The following is an 18,858-nucleotide window of genomic DNA, read 5'->3' as shown; positions in this document are numbered from 1 at the left end:
CAGGGGCTGTAAAGACTCCTGTGGGACCTTGGGCCAGGTCTAGAAAGCTCTCTTGGCCTCCCTACCTCATCTTCGCACTTTGATACTGTGCTCAGCCTCATGGGACTTGGGATAAAATACACGACAGGCCAGCACAGTGTCTGGCACCTAACACGTGCCCAGTGAATGTGGTTGGTGCCCACTGATACGGCAGGTTGAACACTGCCCACTACTCTGATGCTGCCGTAGAAGGAACCTTTCAGATCGATGTCAGAGACACTTGGGAAATTCCTAAGGAACTTTTCAGAGAAAACAGACGCCATGAGTGGTCCAAACAAGCTGTCCCTTCCCCAGAGGAGGTTCAGGCCCGTGTTGGCACCTGTCATGCTATCATGGAAGGGGGCAGCCTGTGCCACAACAGCTGCTGGACGTTACCCGTCAGTCTCACATCCCGCCTCAGTTACTGCTTTTGAAAGTTCTGTGTCCCTTATTTCACATTCTTAGGCTGGGGCACCTTCTCTTTGATGGGTGACCACAATTCTAGGCCACATGGTGTGCTCACCTTTCTTCTCCGGCCTCCTGCACCCCTGCCCTCGTTTCCTAGGGAAAGATTCCTTCACCCAGATAGAGTCAGCTTTCTGCATTTCTGTGTGTTCAACTTCGTTTCCAGGTGGTTCTGACAACCATTTGATCCTCGTGGATCTCCGTTCCAAAGGTACAGATGGCGGAAGGGCTGAGAAGGTGCTAGAAGCCTGTTCTATTGCCTGCAACAAGAACACCTGCCCAGGTGAGAATCTTCCTTGGTCTTCTCTTCCACAACCTCTCCCGTCTGCATTGCTTCTGGCCAGGGTTGTAGCTGATGAAGGTGTTCGGCTCTGTCCTGGCCCTGCCCGCAGGTAGAAATGGAAAGACTGACATGGAGCCCTGGGAGGTGGTACAGTCATTGGATGGGGAAGGCGGGGGCCCCTTGAAACCAGAGGATGCGTTTCTCAGTTGATTGTTAATAAAATGTAGGTGACACATCTCAAACCCAGACAGATATTCACCTCATTTTTAGGAGTGAGGGACACATCACAGAAGACCACTTAGTGGACTACTGAAACAGAATGGCCAAAACAGGATTCTGCCTCCTCCTGCCTTGGGTTTGATCTCTAGTTTTTCAATCAGTCGTACTCTTCTTGCTGGATCAAGCCAGTATACTCAGGCCCATTCTTTTTTGCTCACGTCCTTTTTTAAATGCACAGCGGTCACAGTGGTGAGTTGAGTGCAGCTTAGGGACAGAGCCCTATTTATCTTGAAGGTGACAGAAGCGCCCTGCGGCCCAGCGGACTGCGACTAGGGACCCCAGCACTGACATCCCGAGGACTTACGGAAAAAGACTTTCAAAAAGTAGCCCACTTTATTCACAGAGGTGAGGATAAAATTTTGGAAGTTTGCCACATCTTTCTTGTGTGTGGAAGTTTGATTGTGACAGTAGTTGAGACCACTGAAGGACATTTCTGTGGCAAGGCTGAGTGCTGGGGCGGGAGACAGCAAAAACCACTTAAGCACATCGCTCGCCTGAGGTTTTGTCTGCCCGGGAAGGGTGTATGCAAGACCCATTTCTAAGGCGAACGCTGGGGCCGAGTGCTCTCATGCTCCCCAGCTGTAACCGTGCCTCGGCTCTCAGCCACCCTTGCCCACTCCAGGCATGTGGCTTGGGATGGGCCCAGAGGGGACTCATTTGTGTCTTGCTGGCACAGGGATAGAGCTGACTCTGCATATCCAGGATGACATCGGTGCGAGGGCCAGCCTGAAGGAGTTTAAGGAGAAACTGGCAGGGGATAAGTACCAGAGCGCCGTGCGGGCTCTCCGGGAGGAGGTCGAGAGCTTTGCTTCTGCCTTCCCTCTACCTGGCCTGCCCGACTTTTAACAGAGCCACCCGCTCTGCACCTGCTTGGCACTGTTGAGGAAGCCACCTGCCGGAGGACCCAGATTCCTGAGAGACAGAAGAGCTGCCCTGTAGGGGACCTGTGTAGTTACTTTGTGTGCCCTTTGAGGGAGTTTATTTTGGACTTTTTTCATGTTTCTTCACAAATCAAAATTTAAGTTCCATTGTTAGTAATTCTGGTATAGGTTATTTAAAAATTCAAATTTTTGCCTCATTTTCTCACTGCTGTATGTAATTATTCTAGAAAAATAAAATGCTGTGTAGCCAGTTAGCCTTAATCATTTAGACAGTGGTACGGGGCAAAGCTATTAGAAGGATTCCAGGATTGTGCTGCCCTTCTCTGAGTTACTGGGCTCTCCGCTGCCTGCTGCGATAGAGAGCAGCAAGTTCACAGCTTGTGAACGCTGCCCACTCTAGCTCACCACCCAGTGGATGCCGAAGGAGAACTGAATTAGAACCATTACAACTGAAGAGGGAACAACTTCTGAAGCCACTGCTATGTGCTGTCAATCAGAACTGTAAGTTAGAGAAGGCTACGCTATGTGTGCCCGGTGCGGCAGGAGGATTTTGCTCTCAGAAGCTCCAAGTACGTTGCAGAAATGATCTCTACCCACCACGGGGCGGGGGAGTCCCCAGTCCCATCTGGTGTGAAAATCAACCAGGGGCTTCCCTGCCGCCTGAGATAACCAACGCCCTGCTGTGCTCAGGAAACCAAATGTCGCCTTCCCAAAGAAACTTTATTTTTCACATAGCTGAAGTGCAAAACATAGGTGACCATTTTTAATAAGCACAATTAAATTTTTAACCACAGAATGTCTACAAGAATTATAGCTTTAAAAAATACAACCAATTTTTATATTCCAAAAATATCTGAACTCAAATAAATTAATTTCTTAAAAAGTACACATCTCATACTATTATCTGTTTGGCATTGACTCTGGTTAAACTTGTGCAGCAACACCTACGAGATGCTATCACATGTGTGTCAGTCGCACTCCTGCACCAGCACTGCGACTGCAGCTCACACGGCGGCTCGGACTCACATCCACAGACAGGAACAGGAACATGCAGTAATAAAATAGCTCTTTTAAAAATGACAAATACGAATTCACCACAGACTATGCTTTTCACTGCAACCTTGAGGGTGGCATTTATCTCAATCCAATCTGTGACTCCAACCATCCAGTGTTGGACAGCCTGGGTGGGGCACCCTGTGGTCTCACCTTTCCAGTGGCAGCCCCTGCAACTTGGGGTCCAGCCTGCTGGCGTTTACCCCATAGTGGGGACAGGTGCTGCAGAATCTGGGTGACCCACCAGTCTCTGCATCTCTGCCTTCAAACTGGGAGTTGATAGGCTGCCAAAGCAGTCAAATTCTGGGGCTTCGCTCCTCCCCAGCAGAAGACAAACTGACATCTCCAGGACCCACTGTGTGCAGCCTCCACTTTGGGGCTGAGCAGACGCCGCCAGGAAGTGGGGCCGACACTGCAGGCCAATCTGCGGTCTCGTCCCCTCCCCACACCCGTCCACCTGCCGCCTCCTTCCCACAGCTGTAGCCAAACCATAGCCAGTTAAGGCTGGATCAAGCAGTGCCGGAGGAGAACGGATGGGCTCAGGAAAACTCAATTTGCTCAACCTTATCAGCTGAAATTGGGTTTGCTTTCCAGCCAAAAGAAGAAATTTGATGCTTTTTCCTTTTATCTCTCTTTTAAAGATTGCGTCATCACTTTCTATCACAGTATTGGGGCAAAGCCAGGAAGCTGGCTGGTTTGCTTCAAAGTACAAACCAAGGCACTTTCTTCTGAGCTTTTCAGGGAGGTGGGAGGTAAAGGAGGCCGGGAAAAATCTGACTGCCTGCCCTGGGGGCTCAGTTCCTCCAAAGGCCCCCCCCTCCCCCCACACAGTGCTACCAGCGATGTAGGCGCAGATGTGACAGAGCAGCAGGACACGCTGACCCCACATGCGATGCTGGGCCCGGGGCGCGTATTCAGCACTGCGGAGCGGGCAGGCAGGATGCATGCAAGATGGTCGGTGAGCAGACAGCTGCTCTCAGCCTCCAGAACCACGTGGCTCAACTGCAGCCCTGGCACTTGGGGTGGCATCAACTGGCCTTCCTAGGGTTTTGAAATGGGACTTACTTGTGTGGAGTTGAAATCTACTATACTTTGAATACAGCAACTGATCTGAAGCAAAGAATTTAAAGGCCAGATAGGGTATGACAGGTAAGCTACTGAGGTCTAGTTCCAAATTCTGGAGCAATGTGTGTAACTTCAGTTGTCGGAATAAATCATGGAAAAGTCAATTTCTAAAATCCAAAGGTTCCACCAAAGGAGTGAAGTTCCTAGGGAAACAGGTGTGAGGCAGCAGCTAAGGCTGGTGTGCCCCATGCTACAAAGGGCTGCAGCCTGATCTCTAAAGTGGAGCACCTGAAAATCACCCATGCACACCTGCCCAGGTGGTTCTTCACCTGGACAGCTTCAGAAAGGGGAGGGGTGGTGGGCTGTTGGGAAAGTTGACACAAACCTCAGACAACCAGTTTCAGTACCTGGGCCCTCAATGCAGCAGGACTGAAGCAGCAACAAGGGGTACTGATGTCATCTATTTTCTAGGAAGCATAGTTTTTAAAGGTTTTCATTAAAACATACTAACCATTTACTAGAAGAGTACCTCAAGTGAAAATTCTTGAAGAGACTAGTCCCATGGCATATGTTCCCCCAACACTCAGGTTTATAGATGTGAGAATTCTAGTAGGTTCAAGTTCCCCAGAGTGGACAGGGGCTGGGGGGTGGGGAGCTTCACAGTTAACTGCCTCTGCCCAAGTTATGACTCAGTCCTCATACTTTAAGATCCTTGAAAGGAAACATACTTTGTATCAAATAATCCTTTTAAAGTGCCACATTGAAAAGTTAGCTTTCAGCCAAAGGCTAAATCCTGGAGATCAAACACTAGTCGGTGAAACCATCTTTACTTAATGAAGACCCATCTCGAGGGAGACCTGCCCAGTTTGCCATTTCCGTGGCTGCCCCACAGAATAGTCTGTTCATTCCCCCCTGCTCTCTTGCCTTGGTGCTCAGGACCATCCTTGAGGCCAAATGCAAAGCAAATACTCCCAAGTGCACTTCTCCTTAGGACCACTGAGTGCACAGCTTTAGCTTCTAGAAGGCCAAGTATGGCTGCAGTCCAGCATCTGCCCATAACCCCTCTTCTGCTTTTTGCAAATTTCCAAGGTGAGAAGTGTTAGCTGTGAGTCTGTGAGTCTGTGAGTCAGAGATACATGGGAACTCAACAGCACTGGCACCAATGATCTCTTTCTGGCCTTCCTTCCCTTCGAGATAAAATGTCCCGTGGTCATGTCCTTGGAGGCGTAAGCAGATAGCAGTTAGCTAACCAGTGGGGAAACAGCAGCATCTAGAACACGCAGGGAGGGGGTGGTAACATGAGGGAGCCTGTGAAGAGAGGCAGGCTTCCTGCGCAACCTGCCTCCCATGCAGACAGCAGACGTTTCACATTTAAAAGCTGCCAAGGTGTTCCTGGCAACTCCCTGTGAACACGTGCCATGGGAACAGGCACAAAAAAAACGGATGAGATGTAGACAGTGCCATTTGCCACAAAGGTTCTGGGTCACAGCCTCAGGAGCAAAATCACATACCCTTACAGGAGCAGGGACCCTGACTGGAAGCTGATGGCCAGAGCCAATGGACTGTGTCGTTGTGCCGAGCATAGGGACAAGGAAGGGACTACAGGAGTGATGTGACACAAGCCCTCTTTTGTCACTCTTGGCTTCCACCAAGGGCTTCTGCCTCCTTGACAAGAAGAGAAGCTGGCTGCCTCCACGACAGACCTTCCTGCGTGCGGGCAGACCAGGCCTCGGCAGCAGGCCCCAGCAGATGCACAGGTGGCTGATGTGGGTCTATTCCAGCACAATTTTCATGGAACAAATTAAAAAGAAGCAGTAATACCCAGAGCTGTCCCCACTTAGGGGGAAAATACAGCTTAAAAATAAAGGAGTCAAATTGTTAAGATTGCAGGAAACCCTCCATCTACATACCGGCAGCAACCGTGTAAGGAGTCTGAGGGAGTTTGGGGCTCACCGTCAGTGGGGTAGGTGCTGGGGGAACCAGGGGCATCTCCTTTCATCTCAAACTCCTTTCTCGAAGGGCAGACTCACTTGGGGACCAAGGTGCACACAGCCTCCCAAAGGTAGATCCTGGTGAGTGCCAAGCAGGAGCTTGTCCAGGAAATCCCTGCCATCTGAGTTCTCACCAGCTGGCCTGACCGCCCAGACCAGCTGGCTGGACAGAACTGCGCTGTCATTGTGCCCAAGAGACCCTGTGAGAGGTAGTGAAGTGGTTGCAAAGCTTTGCATGGGTGAGGGCTGGAGTGTGGCCTCTGCCATAGTCCAGTGGGTCTGCAGACCTTCCCCACGAGGGAGGGGCTCATGCGTTCTGGTCAGCAGGAGCCGGTGGCCGTTCCTCTCTTGCACAGCAGTGATGGCCTCATGGCACGGGGACCCTGCCCTGTCTGCTGTGCTCTCTCGCCCCTAGGATGGGCCTCACCACTGGCTTTGGTCATCTGTGCCCACTTCACACTGGGACTAGTGACCTCTCATTCTTGCTGACCTTGGGGAGTAAGTCCCCATGCCCACTCACAGTCATGTCTCTCCCAGGTGCGGAGGTGAGGGCGGGACAGGGTGCTGCTCACACTCTCGTGCCTTGGGGCCCAGGGGCCCAGATCCTGCATTTTCCACTACCCGGCGGGCGCGGGACTTTCTCCCCTCCATCTGCTTGCGCAGGGGCCTCCCCTGGGACGATGGGCTCTAGGAGGCCAATAAAGGGCTGCAGCTGGGGTGTGAATGCAGCGATGGATGTCATGTCCTCTCTTTTCCACTGAATCATCACGGTTAACCGGCTGCCTCCCTTGCTGATTGTGCCACTCAAGTGTCTGGTGATGCTGAATGTGGCCAGGGTGCTCCTCCCATGCAGGCTTTGGCCTTCCCACCCACCCGTCACCCCACCTCACCCCACTGAGGGACTGGTAGCTTCTCTTCTGCCCTCCCTGGCTGCCAGTCCTCAGGAAGCCAAGACAACCCCCCTCCCCCCACCCAGGGGCCAACCTTCACAAGGGAGTTGAGAGCAGCTGTCACTGTCTTTCCAGATGCCTTCGCAGGGAGCCAGGCTGCCACCACCGCCTGGAGCCACTCTGGAACCACAGCTGCCAGACTCCAGAAACCTCAACAGCCCAGCTCAAGCAACTGTTTGGTCATGCCAACCCCACCCCTCCCCATACCCTGAGTCACAGGTCTTGGTCACAGTGGCTGGGACCAACCTCAGATTTTGTACAAAAAGCTGGGGACGTAGTCACACCTGAGCATGGGGAGCCTGGTCCCAGGAGACTCCTGCACGTAGTGCAGCTTCAGCAGCTCAGCCAGGTATTGGACTACCCTGACGTCCTCGTTCACCAGACCCAGGTTCAGCTTCAGGAAGCTTGCCTGGCGGCTGGCCAGCAGCTGCTCGGTCTCCTTGTCATGGGTGGGCAGGTGCAGGTGGTGGCAGAAGGTATAGAGGAAGGCCTTGGAGCAGAGCTGGGTGAACATGCTCTGGACGTGCAGGTAGTAGGTGCTGCCCCGCTTGATCTGGGTGCGGTGGTCAGCCAGGCGGGGCACCAGGGTGCCTCTGTAGAGCGGGCAGCGCAGGGTCTTGTTGTCCAGGTCCAGGATGCTAGTGTAGCGGCTGTAGCGGCTCAAGGCGTGGAGGGTGCCAGCACCAGCTGGGGAGGCCACTCTGAAACAGATAGGCCAAGGTCAGGAGGAAGGGCAAGGGCCAGGAAGGCAGAGGCAGAGGCACCCGCCCAGCCAGCACACAGTGGCTCTTCCCAGAAGGCACACCTGCTCACCACGGTCTTCGAAAGGCTCCTCGCCACTTATGACTAAGGTGAAATGCCTTGGCTTGGCCCATAAAGCCCCTCCTGTCTGACTCTTGCTGGCCTCTGAAGCCTCATCTATTACCTCCCTGTGTGGACTCTCCTTTGGAGCCAGGTCAAGCTTCCAGTGGCGCCTCAAAATCACCAACCTCTTTGTTCTGCCTGGAATGCCCTCTCCCTCTTGTGCTTGGCTCGGGCCAGTTTAAACCTTACTCAGCCTTCCTGATCTGTCTCTGTGCACCTCTGCTTTCATGTTGTGACCTTGGCTAAGTTCCTTAACCTCTCTGAGCCTCACCTGTGAGGCAGAGATAACAGTTACTCACGGGGCTGCTGCACGGACACAGTGAGCCTCGGCCGGGTCGGCCCTCAGTAGGTGCTGCCACCGCCATCACCATGACTGTCAGCCCAGCACTGATCAGCGTGGGTCCTACTGTTTGTTCACTCATCTCTCCCACCACACAAGGAGCTTCGAGGTTCTAGAGACCCAGGACTGTATCTGATTTGGTCTCATAGCCCCACCGCCTGGCACATCAGAGGCAGGAGGGCAGTGTTTGCTCAGTGAGGGAAGCTGCGCCTTAAAAATCTTCCTTTAAAGCAGCTTCCCCAGAGGAGTGGGGATTAGACAGCAGGGTCTGCAACTGGCTGGCTGAGATTTTACAGACTGACATACCTCGGACATTTAGGGCTCATGCCGGACATGAGTATTGTGAAAAAAGGCCTGACAGTCACTTGGGATGAAGGGACTCTCACAGTACTTTTTCCTTCCTGGGTTTTATCTTCTTGTATAGTTAACAATCATTTATTGAGCATCTACTACAAGCCAGGCACTGCCCTGAGAGCTGAGATCAATGAAGAATGAACAGGAACTCTCATCCCGCACAAGCTCGGGTTGACCGGGAAGACAAGACATGCAAATGCACACAAGCACGGCAAGGTGAGGGCAGATGCAGTTGGGGAGACCCGAGGGCTCATGGAGGAGTGGCCTCGAAGCTGGGCCTTGGATGGGCTCTGGGGACTGCACAAGGTGTGGCAGACCATGGCAAGAGCAAGGTCACAGAGATGCGACAGCCGAGACCTACCCAGGTCATGCGTCCTGACTGTAAGGAGAGCAGTAGGCTGTGGACCACCAGGAGGGATCAGGGCCTGCAGGCAGCTGTTCACCAGGGCGTGGGGCCGTCTGCAAGACAGGCCCCTGGGCCTCAACAGGCCGACATTCCTGGGGCCTCCTCCCTCACACTCAGTCTGCTCCTGAGGTGCCCTCACCTGCCCCAAGCGGGGCCAGCCCTGAGCTCGGCATGTCTGGCCCTGCCAGGCTCTGCCACAGCGATACACCGAGGTCTTACTTCCCATCTTCCTGTCTCTGTCTCAACTGGGACACCCACTCTTAGGCCCAGCCTCCCGTGACACAGCTCTGACATGCCCCCAATGGTGGCATCACTTCTTTTGGAAGATGCTGGCTACTTCTAACTCTTCCTGCATTTGTTTCCTGAAAAGCTCCTCCTCCGGAAGCCAGATGACATGGGAAGGGACAAGCCCCAGGCCTCTGTCCCTCAGCTACACATCACCCAGACTGAGTGCCTCACCCTCCGCCTCCCGTGCCTGCCCTGGATCTCTATGGCCCACCCCAAAGCAAGGAGGACACTGAGGCCCAGGTGGTGCCATGGCTTGTCCAAGGTCACCTAGCTAGTAAGTGGCCAAGCCAGGACTCAACCCAGGGCCTCTGACCCATGCTGGGCTAGCACTTTCTCCCACCAGAATTGAGCTCTGTTTTTCAGTCTGGAGCTTGTCACTGCTGCTTAGTAAACAATAAAATTATCCCCAGTGTTAATTTAAAATGACAAGAGACCAGCTTGATTGTTTATCCATCTCTCTTTTTTTTTTTTTTTTTTTGAGACAGTCTCGTTTTGTTGCCTGGGCTAGAGTGAGTGCCCTGGCGTCATCATAGCTCACAGCAACCTCAAACTCCTGGGCTCAAGTGATCCTCCTGCCTCAGCCTCCCACGTAGCTGGGACTATAGGTGCTCACCACTATGCCTGGCTAATTTTTTGTTTGTATTTTTAGTTGACCGGCTAATTTTTTTCTATTTTTAGTAGAGATAGGGTCTCGCTCTTGCTCAGGACTTGCTCTGGACTCAAACTCCTAGCCTCAAGCGATCTTCCCTCATCGGCCTCCCAGAGTGCTAGGATCAGAGGCTTGAGCCACCGCATCCGGCCTGTTTATCCATCTCTTATCCTAACAAATGGCTGACCCAACTGACAAGCACTTTCAGGCAGAGGGCCTAAGTTAGTTAAAATAAATAAAATAATCATCATCATCAAGGGCCAGTGAGACTGCCAGTCTGAGGTGACAGTCTTTAGAGACAGTCCATCATCTCAGCTGGTTTTAGGTGGAGTCAAAGGACCAGAGGGGGGAGACGCTCCTGGGCCCTGGCTCTGGAAGCCCAGATCAAACCAGCACACAAGACCAGCCCTCTACGGCTCAATCCCTTCGAGGACAGGAAGGTCACACCACACAAAGGCACCTCTCCTACTCCTCGTGACTTTTAAAGGAGGCCTCAGTCTGCCTGCGTGTCAGCGCTGGCTTTGCCTGCCAGAGGGACTCGCCATCTGCCCATCTCTAAGCACTTGTCAGGCGGGCACTGCGCACCAGGGCTTCCGACAGCTGCAGAAGGTGGGCACTGGGAGCCTCGCAGAAGTTCAACACATCCGGGGGAGATGGCGGGTCCGAATCCACATGCCTAGTGGCGGCAGTACCAGGACCCGACCCAGACCACCCACTGCTCCCGGTGACTGCCACAGCTCCTGCCAGTCTCATCTCCTGACACTCTACCATCGTGTCCGTTGCTCACCTCTCCCAGGGTTTCTTTGGCTGAGCCTATGGCCAATCCATCCCTACTCCACTTCTGGCCCCTCAGTGGCCCCTCGAGGGACCTGTCCTCAATGACACAGGTCTCCCAACCCCGCCGTGCCTCACACCTGCGCAGGGTGCCAGAGGCAGATGCTCCTAATACCCAACATCTGCGTGTGCTCAGAAGGTTCAAGGAGAATTTAATGGGAGAAGCAGTTGGACACTTTCCCGCCTTAGGAGTCTGTGCACAGATCTCAGCTGTCACTTCCGATGGGTCCTGGTCTGAGCCCCTGCTGTCCTGGCCTGCCTTCCTCACATGGTCTGCTAGGCTGTCAGAGAAGCACTCACATTTGTCAGGCACTGATCAGATGCCCTGGGACATCTGCTGCCACAAGGTAGGTCTTGTCAGCTCCTTCTGCAGACAAGAAAACTGCCTCAGAGAGGTCAAGCTGATGCCATGGTGACAGAGCGGGACGGGAGTGAGCACACTCACCCATCACAGGCTGCCCCGTGGCTGGCTCACCTTACAATTCTGGCACTGGGCAGTGTCTGGCACTTACCAACCCTCAGTATGGGGCAAATGATCACTCGGCGATCCAACCCTCTCATTTTCTTAGAGTGGAGGAGTGACTCGTCCAGGTGCCCACTGGGAACGAGCCAGTGGTAGGGCCGGCCCCAGAACTCAGATATCTTCTCCCCGACACGGGGCCAACACACTGCCCACCTGCCAGCTACCCGCCCTGCACCCTCCCAGACATCACCTGATCGTGGCCAGTCTTTGCAGCTCCGCCCAGCACAGCCCTCAGAACACTTCTCAGCAAAGCACTCCAGCCAACTGCCCCTTCTAGAGATGCAAATTCGGGAAAAACCCCTGGAAAGGGCAAGCCCCTCCTGAGCTTGGTCTTGGATAAATCTTTTATGTTGACATGTGGATGAGCTGTCCCTACTTGCATCATTTAGATGCTCTACTTTTTAAGAGGAAAAAAACAAAGCCAAAGGTCAAGGTTGGGGTGAGGGGAGTTGGAGAACAAAGGGGTATGTGTAAGGGATACCGAGCCATCCTTCCACAAGAACGGCAGGGAAAACAATCTGGAAAAGCCTTCCCTGTCGGGACAGACTGGTTAAACCTGAGAGCACAGAGGTGGGTGGCATCGGTGCTGAGGGACAGGGTCCTGCGAGGGACCCTGAACCCACCAAGCCTCGGAGTTCAGAGGCAGAGGCAAGGACAGGACAGTGTCCCGTGATGCCATGGACCGCCTCTCCAGGTGTCTCCCAACACTCCATCCCAAGTCCCCACCACAGCACGCCCCCACGCCCAGCCCTCACTGTGCTTCCTGACCCACCTTCAAGGTCACTCAAGCAGAAGACCAAAGGCCCCCAGGCACAGTCTCCCTCCCTTCCTGTGTGTCACTAAACTGCTCCCTTGGTACTCTTAGAACACAGGAAGGATCCCACTACCACAACGCTCACCTCCCGATTAGCAAGGCTGTGGTCACCTGTCTGCCTCCTCTCCTGGACTATGAACTCTTCCAGAGCAGTGGCCTTGCTCAGGTACCTGCAGCTGGCACCCAGCCCCTGTCAGCACAGTCTGGAGTGGACTCTCAACAAATGAGTCAAGTCAGGATGTGGAAGCCGCATTTGTTAACCCCACCACCATGACTCCAAGTAAAGCCTAACGCAGGAATGGTTATGAAGGTCCACATACGTGACTGCCAGGGGCAGACACAGGGAGACTAGGGAGATGGTGACCTCATTGATATTAGGGACTCATGCAAAGATTAAGGCAGAAAAGTAAAACAAACAGTTGCTGCTTGCAGGGTAGAAAAAATTCCTTTGTCCTTTCTTTGTGGGAAGTATAGCCTGTCTGTGTCAGGAGGGACTTTGATGATCGCCTACCTTGGCACCTTGGTTTTACAAATGAGCAAAGCTAACTGGTGGCTCATGAGCCTATCTATAATCCCAGCACTCTGGGAGGCCCAGGTGGGAGGGTCGCTGGAGCTCAGGACTTTGAGACCAGCATGAGCAAGAGTGAGACCCCATCTGTACTAAAACTAAAAAACTTAGCTGGGTGTGGTGGTTCATGCCGGTAGTCCCAGCTACTCAGGAGGCTGAGGCAGGAGGATCGCTCAAGCCCAGGAGTTTGAGGATGCAGTGAGCTATGATGATGCCACTGCACTCTAGCCCGTGTGACAGAATGAGACTCTGTCTCCAAAAAAGAAACACACAAATGAGAAAAGTGGGGTGCAAAAAAGGAAAGTGACTTGCCTAGGGTCACAAAATGAGGAGACCAAACACGGCATGTACTGAGAGAGAGCCCCATGAGCCAGACATAACTTGCCAAACAGTACTTGGAAGGACAGATCTACTAAAGCCCAAGTAACCCAGGGAAATGACAGACAAAGCATTCAAGGGAGAGTAGGGACTGCACTGGCCTTTCCTCATTAAGACAGGCTTTTAAAACAAACAGGACAGTGGAATGAAAGCCACTGGAGCCCCCAGATGTCCCTTACACCAGCAATGGTCACCCTACCTATTACTATCATAGCCTGTTTTAGGAGCAGGCCTCTCATCGGTCACTTGCACCATAGTGTGAGTGTGACAGTCAGCAAGGACCTGAGATCTTGAGGTCCACGTGTTCCCAACCTTGGTGTACACCAGGTAAATTCCATGTCTTTACCTCACTCCAACTGAATCAGAATCTCTGAAAGTGAGGCCCAGGAATCCATGATTTTTTGTTTTTTTTTGAGACAGGGTCTCGCTCTGTTGCCCCAGTTAGAGTGCCGAGACACCATTAAGCTCACTGCAGCCTCAAACTCCTGGGTTCAGCTGATCCTCCTGCCTCAGCCTCCCGAGGAGCTGGGATCACAGGCACCCACCACCACACCTGGCCAGAATCTGTGATTTTAAAAATTCTCCCAAATTCTGACACAGTAGGAGGACAGACCCGGGTTGGCAACCACTTAGGACGTGCAACCTCCTCACACGACAGATAAAGAAGCAAAGCCAGTGAGGGGAAATAGTTGCCAAAAGTAACTCAGTGAGTTGGGGTTGGGCTCTGTCTAGAAGCCAGGCCTCATGATTCTGGCTCTACCACACCAACCTGCCTCACCTCTAACTGGCCAGGGCCCTCCCCACCACCTGGAACCAGTTACCTCTGCAGGCCAATAAGCTTCCACTTCTGAAAATCCATAATGTGCAAAGGTGGGGAGGCCCAGTGCTTCACGGGCTTGGCATAGCAGCCGTAGTTAGGGACAAAGATGGACAGCGCCGTCACGAGCTTCCTGACTATGGCCTCGTCTTCTCCCAGGACCACAAGTGTCCTCCCACTGAGCAGGGAGTAGATGGCTGGGTGGGCAAAGGGGTACTGGCGGATGAATCTTAAGGCGTTCTGGCCAGCCCTCTTTTTATGCCTTTCAGAAGACAGGCCAGCAGCATGGGCAGAGGAGGGGATCCTGTCCGAGCTGGTGGAGGCTACACTGCTCATGTAGCTGGTGGTGTCTGAGTAGTTGTCCAGGCTCGTCTTGCTGACATCCCGGCTAGCCAACAGATGGCTTGGGTCCAGTTCATAAGCAGGGAACCCCTCGCAACTGTTGTCTCGGGAAGAAGGGCTGGTGTTTTCCACTGAAAAGTCCACACGGAACCCCTGGTCCTTCTGCCTGTGGCGCTGTGGGGGGATGCTCACCACTTCATCCTCATCAGAGAGTGCGTGGGCTGGAGTAGAGAGAGGCACCAGCTGACCATCACTCTCCTTCCCAATACAGCAGGAGGAGTCTATCTGTGATGGGGTGTTTTCTAAGCTGCCTTCCTCTGCCTCACCCAGCTCTGGAGGACTGATGTTTGCCTGGAAGTGGATGACCCCCTCATTATCATCTGCATATGATTCTTCGTTAATGGCACTTGGGTAGCTGGCCTTAAAGTCATCAGGGATGAGGGCCTCCGAGGGGCAGGTGCTGAGGACTTCAATACTGTCCTCGCTGATGGTCCTGTGGCTGACTGCTTTGCTCCGGACTACCTGGGGGCTCAATGGTACTGTGAGGCTGGACTGGCTGTCGGACTTAGACAGCACAGAGGTGGATTTCTCCGTGCCCAGAACCTCGATGCTTTCACCACTGCTGATACTCCCTTTCATATCCATATCCAGGTAGTCCACATTTTCCTGGGGGTCACAACTGCTCAATTCTGTCACTTCCACTTCCTTGTACTCCTCATCTCCAAGTTCCTGCTCCATCTTAATCAGCACAGACTCCACACTGGACTTGTAAGAACCAACACTAATTAACACTTTAGGAATTGGGCATTCTTCAGGAGACATGGAAAGTGGCCTGTCTTGACTGGGCTTAGAGGGTATGCTCTCTCGTTTCTCCACCATCCTGTCATCAACCTCCACAAAGTCTTCAAAGAGGAAGTTTGTAATGTGCTGTTGCTTTAGAAGTGCTCTGTCAATCTGACTGGTCAGGAGGTAGCACAGGTCTCCTCTGAACATGTGCTCAATGTGACTGAGCTGAGCCAGGGTCTGGGTGAAATACTCAGTGTCACAGAGCTCCTCCAAGGTCTTCAACTTCTTGTCAAAACACTTGGTGGACTTCGCTTTGATGAGTTTTGGGGTGTAGGCTGGTCTGCAGGTGTAAAGGTCTGTGTTAGCAGATTCATCAGGGTTAGAGGTAGTGGATGCCTGGTCAGCCTGATCCTGGGTGTGCACCACCTCACCAGAACACAAATCAGACCCCTTCAACTTCCGATGAGGGTATGAGCGGATCTGCTTAAGCAGGTCTTGATGTTCAATAATGGACTTCTCCACACTGGCCAGTTCATTGGCTTTCTCAATTGCCTGAGATGAGTAAAAGCCTTTGTCGTTGGCTTTCTTCTGAATCTCTGTTTCTGTGTGCAGCACTGTCCTGGTGTAATCCAGGTCTTTCAGCTTTTTTTCAAGTTCCCCAGCAAATGCCTTCCTGTTGCCAGTCTTCAAGCACTCAGAAGCTTTGGAAAATTCGGCCGAAAGCTCCTGGAACTGCTGCATGATTTTATGCTGGTCCGCGGAGATGTAAGCCATGCAAAAGGGCCTCACGAAGCCACGGGCCTCCAGGTCGTACAGAGTAAGGTGGTGCACGTATGCAAAGGCTCCCTCCTTGGAGTCTCCCAGCACCACCTTGGAGTCCTCGACAAAGTTCAGCTTGGGGTATGCAGAACCAGGAGGATGGCCCACGAAGGAAGCCTGGTAATCCACAGACATGATGCGCAGAGAGAAGTAATTGAGATCAAAAGTGCCAAAAACTTTGGTGTCATTGGGGATGGTCAGTAAGGGTTGGGGTCCCACCTGCTCGGAGAATTCGGAAATAAGAATGAAGTCCCTGGAGAATTTGGCCCCAGACAGTTTGGACCATGGGTTGGCACCCTGGCTGGCAAAGGGAAAGAGTGGCACGGAGTACTCCTCGGGCAGGGCCGGCTCATTGTAAGGCTCTTCCTCGTACTCGTCCTCTTTGGTGAAGGCCACTACGTCAGGGGCGCTGATCATATTTCCAGATATATGGAGAAAACATTGAGAAGAAGTGGGAAAGAAGACGGGGTTAACAGACGCGGGGAAGCCAGCCCTCTGGAGAAGGAAGCGAAGTCCCAGGGGCCCCCTTTCCGCCCCCTGAGGTCCTAGACTGCTTCTCACACACCCGAGGACTCGAACTCCCGCGGCCCCCTCAGAGGTGTAGCTCCTCCGGAGGTCTCATGAACTCCAAGGCCGGAGGCCCAGAAGACCCAGGTGGCTGGCTGCTCTCCTTCCTCCGCTTCCTCGGGCAAGCGCAGCGGCACAAGGAACCTGCAGCGAGGTCACTTGCACTTCTCCAAACCCACGACGAAAGCAACAGCCCCCGCCCTGAACCGATGTCTAAAGCAAAGCTACGGGCCGCCGCAGGGGTCAGCTAAGCGTTCCCGCCCCCACGGCCCCAAGGGCAGAAACCGTCGCGGATCCTAGGACGCCGCAACCTGGAGCCAGCTACCGCGGCGCCGCCATCTTGGCATCACATGACTCTTGGTATCTTTGCCTCATGACCCGGAAGCGTCCGCGCAGACTTCCGAGCAGGAGGGGAAAAAGACTGTGAAAAAGAGAGCACCAAGAACTGGACTGTCCAGCGGCCCCTCCCAGGGACCAGTCCGATTAACCAACCACTTTCGGGAATGAAGGAAAAGTGGGCGGGAAGGAAACGTGGACAAGGTTTCCAGGGTCGCGGGGCAGTCTGGGAGTTGTAGTTCGCCGTCGCTGTAGAGCGTGCGCCCGGCGGAAGTGGCCCGAGAAGGCGGGCGGAAGCCGGCTGCTAAGGTGCGGGTTTGGGGAAGAACCCGCGGTGTGGGCCTAGAGAAAGGCGCGGTGGTTAGAGCTCCAAAGCCCAGCGGGCTGGTGCGGAGGTAACTGGAGCGCCGGCAGCTCCCGGAGGCTCTAGTTCCCTTACGGTGGACGCCGGGCGGCCCTCGCCGCTGGTTTCCCCGGCATGCACTGGCACCCGGGGAGCGGCTGCGGGCGTGGGGGCTCGGAATGATCCTCCGGGTCGCCCGCTACGCGCTCCGGTGGCAGAGACCGCCCGGAGGCCGTGCCTTGTCCCGCGCCGTCATGGAGGTGGCCTTCCGAGGCGTGCGGAAAGTCCTCTGTGTGGCCGAGAAAAACGACGCGGCCAAGGGGATCGCCGACCTGCTGTCCAGCGGTCGCATGAGGCGGGTAAGAAAGCGCGTTTCGGATCAGCTGCGCTCATTGAGGGAAGCCCACCGAGCGGGACAGCGTGGTGGGCACCCGGAATCGAAATGAAAGCGATTTCTCCCATTTCTGAGACCTCACCGCCTTTTGCCTGGACTACTGCAGTGGTCTCTTGTCTGCCTTCCCAAGCCCCAGGCTGTCCTCGGACTGACGGGCGTTTTAAAATGTAGTTCAGACGTTTCACCCATTTGCTTGAAGACCTTTTGTTTTCCCTGCCTACAGCAGCGTTTCCAAACTTGTCTGATCCTCGGAACCGCACTGGCTATTCTTTGGGTCGTGGGTGAGACGGAGAAAGTCTGTACTTTAACATTCTTTCCTCGCGATTCCGAAATTCAGTTCAGTTGGGAACTACTGACGAGATTCCCTTGGCGTTCAAGCTCTGACCGATCGTCCCCTAGCTAACCTGTAGCTCTCCCCATCCTGGGCCGCAGCCCCTGCATTCTGCACCCCTGTGACTTTACCGTCTCAAAGTGAACACTGACAGGGCAACACTGCAAGGTTTGGGAATTAAAGGTGACATCAGCCCAGTTCCCACCCCTGTGAGCTGATTCTGAGAGGCGCAAGTAAGGGATAAGTATGTGTTCTACCCACACGGAAGGCACAAATGAAAAGGAAGTTTAAAAAGTTTCATAACCGGAGGTGACACGGGGGACCTTAAAAGCTATTCAGGAAAATCAAATAACCAAAATGGATTCTGAAATGGTTTTTAGGAGAACATTTCTAAGAGCATGGATGGATGATCTCTGCTCCCTTTTCTTTACAGATTCCAGGATCCTTAGACCTTTTTCCAGTTTAGGGACAGTGGGAGCTGGAGCCAGGGTTGTGTGAATGTTGGCTGAGAGTTTCACCTCTTTCCAGGACGAAAAATCCTGGTGACCAGCCCCAAGGTTTGCCCGCCTTCTAGGGTCCTGGGCCTCTTAAGACCTACACCTAACTTCTTTATCCTTCGGGGCTCTGCTGAAATCTCAACATTTCTCTTTCTGTCTCCATCCATCCATCCATCCCTCCCTCCCTCCCTCTCTCTCTCCAGTCCAGAGGTCTTTCTTAGAGTGTTTAGCATACACATTAATTTTCTTGGCAAGAATCTTGCTTTTAACTTGTTTGTTTACAACAATGCTAACAGCATGCTGTGTAACATTGTAGACCTTTCCAGTTTTGCCATGGTAAGATTTGTGGGGCATTCCTTTCCTTCACTTCCTTTCCCTTTTCCCTTTTTCCTTTTTCCTTTCATTTCCTTTCCTTGACAGGGTCTCACTCTGCAGCCCAAGCTGGAGCGCCGTGGCATGATCATAGCTCACTACAACCTCAAACTCCTGGCTTCTAGGGATCCTCCTGCCTCAGCCTCCAGAGTGGCTGGGACTGTAGGTGCACACCACCAGGGAGCATTCCTTTTTGAACAGTACCCATTGATATCTGCAGTATCACCTGTCTTGTAGATTCTCATGTGTGT

At 53.3% G+C, this 18,858-nt stretch overlaps 3 protein-coding genes across 8 annotated transcripts in view; 2 read left to right on the top strand and 1 right to left on the bottom strand.

Annotated features, from left to right (window-relative positions):
* Window positions 1-6,367, top strand: part of SHMT1 (serine hydroxymethyltransferase 1) — a 32,152-nt gene extending 25,785 nt beyond the window's left edge. For all 3 annotated transcript variants that reach the window (XM_069481946.1, XM_069481947.1, XM_069481948.1), the window contains exons 10-12: window positions 650-766; window positions 1,280-1,390; window positions 1,722-6,367. In XM_069481946.1, the coding sequence (XP_069338047.1) occupies window positions 650-766; window positions 1,280-1,390; window positions 1,722-1,891 (398 nt within the window). In that variant the 3' untranslated portion in view covers window positions 1,892-6,367. The remainder of the gene's footprint in view (window positions 1-649; window positions 767-1,279; window positions 1,391-1,721) is intronic.
* On the bottom strand, window positions 6,368-16,660 carry SMCR8 (SMCR8-C9orf72 complex subunit). Its single transcript, XM_069481945.1, has 2 exons — window positions 13,825-16,660; window positions 6,368-7,686 (listed from the first exon to the last, which is right to left on the bottom strand). The coding sequence occupies exons 1-2, from the start codon at window positions 16,182-16,184 to the stop codon at window positions 7,233-7,235; spliced, it is 2,814 nt and encodes a 937-aa protein (XP_069338046.1). The 5' UTR covers window positions 16,185-16,660; the 3' UTR covers window positions 6,368-7,232.
* Window positions 16,661-16,974: 314 nt separating this feature from the next.
* The window catches only part of TOP3A (DNA topoisomerase III alpha), a 32,712-nt gene continuing 30,828 nt past the window's right edge, over window positions 16,975-18,858 (top strand). For all 4 annotated transcript variants that reach the window (XR_011234880.1, XM_069481942.1, XM_069481941.1 and 1 more), the window contains exon 1: window positions 16,975-17,372. Coding sequence is in view for 3 of the 4 variants with exons in the window: in XM_069481942.1 (XP_069338043.1) it covers window positions 17,193-17,372 (180 nt within the window). In the remaining variant the exon portion in view is untranslated. The remainder of the gene's footprint in view (window positions 17,373-18,858) is intronic.

This window comes from Eulemur rufifrons, chromosome 9 (genome assembly GCF_041146395.1).
Source record: "Eulemur rufifrons isolate Redbay chromosome 9, OSU_ERuf_1, whole genome shotgun sequence".
Taxonomy (NCBI): Eukaryota; Metazoa; Chordata; class Mammalia; order Primates; family Lemuridae; genus Eulemur; species Eulemur rufifrons.
Note: the sequence above shows the minus strand (reverse complement) of the source record. Positions and strands in the feature narration are given on the sequence as shown.

Excerpts from the sequence above, each read along its gene's own strand:
- SMCR8 (XM_069481945.1), bottom strand. The coding sequence starts at position 16,184 with ATGATCAGCGCCCCTGACGTAGTGGCCTTCACCAAAGAGGACGAGTAC. Across the intron at positions 7,687-13,824 it reads AAGCTTATTGGCCTGCAGAG|AGTGGCCTCCCCAGCTGGTG; the intron begins GTAACTGGTTCC and ends TATCTGTTTCAG.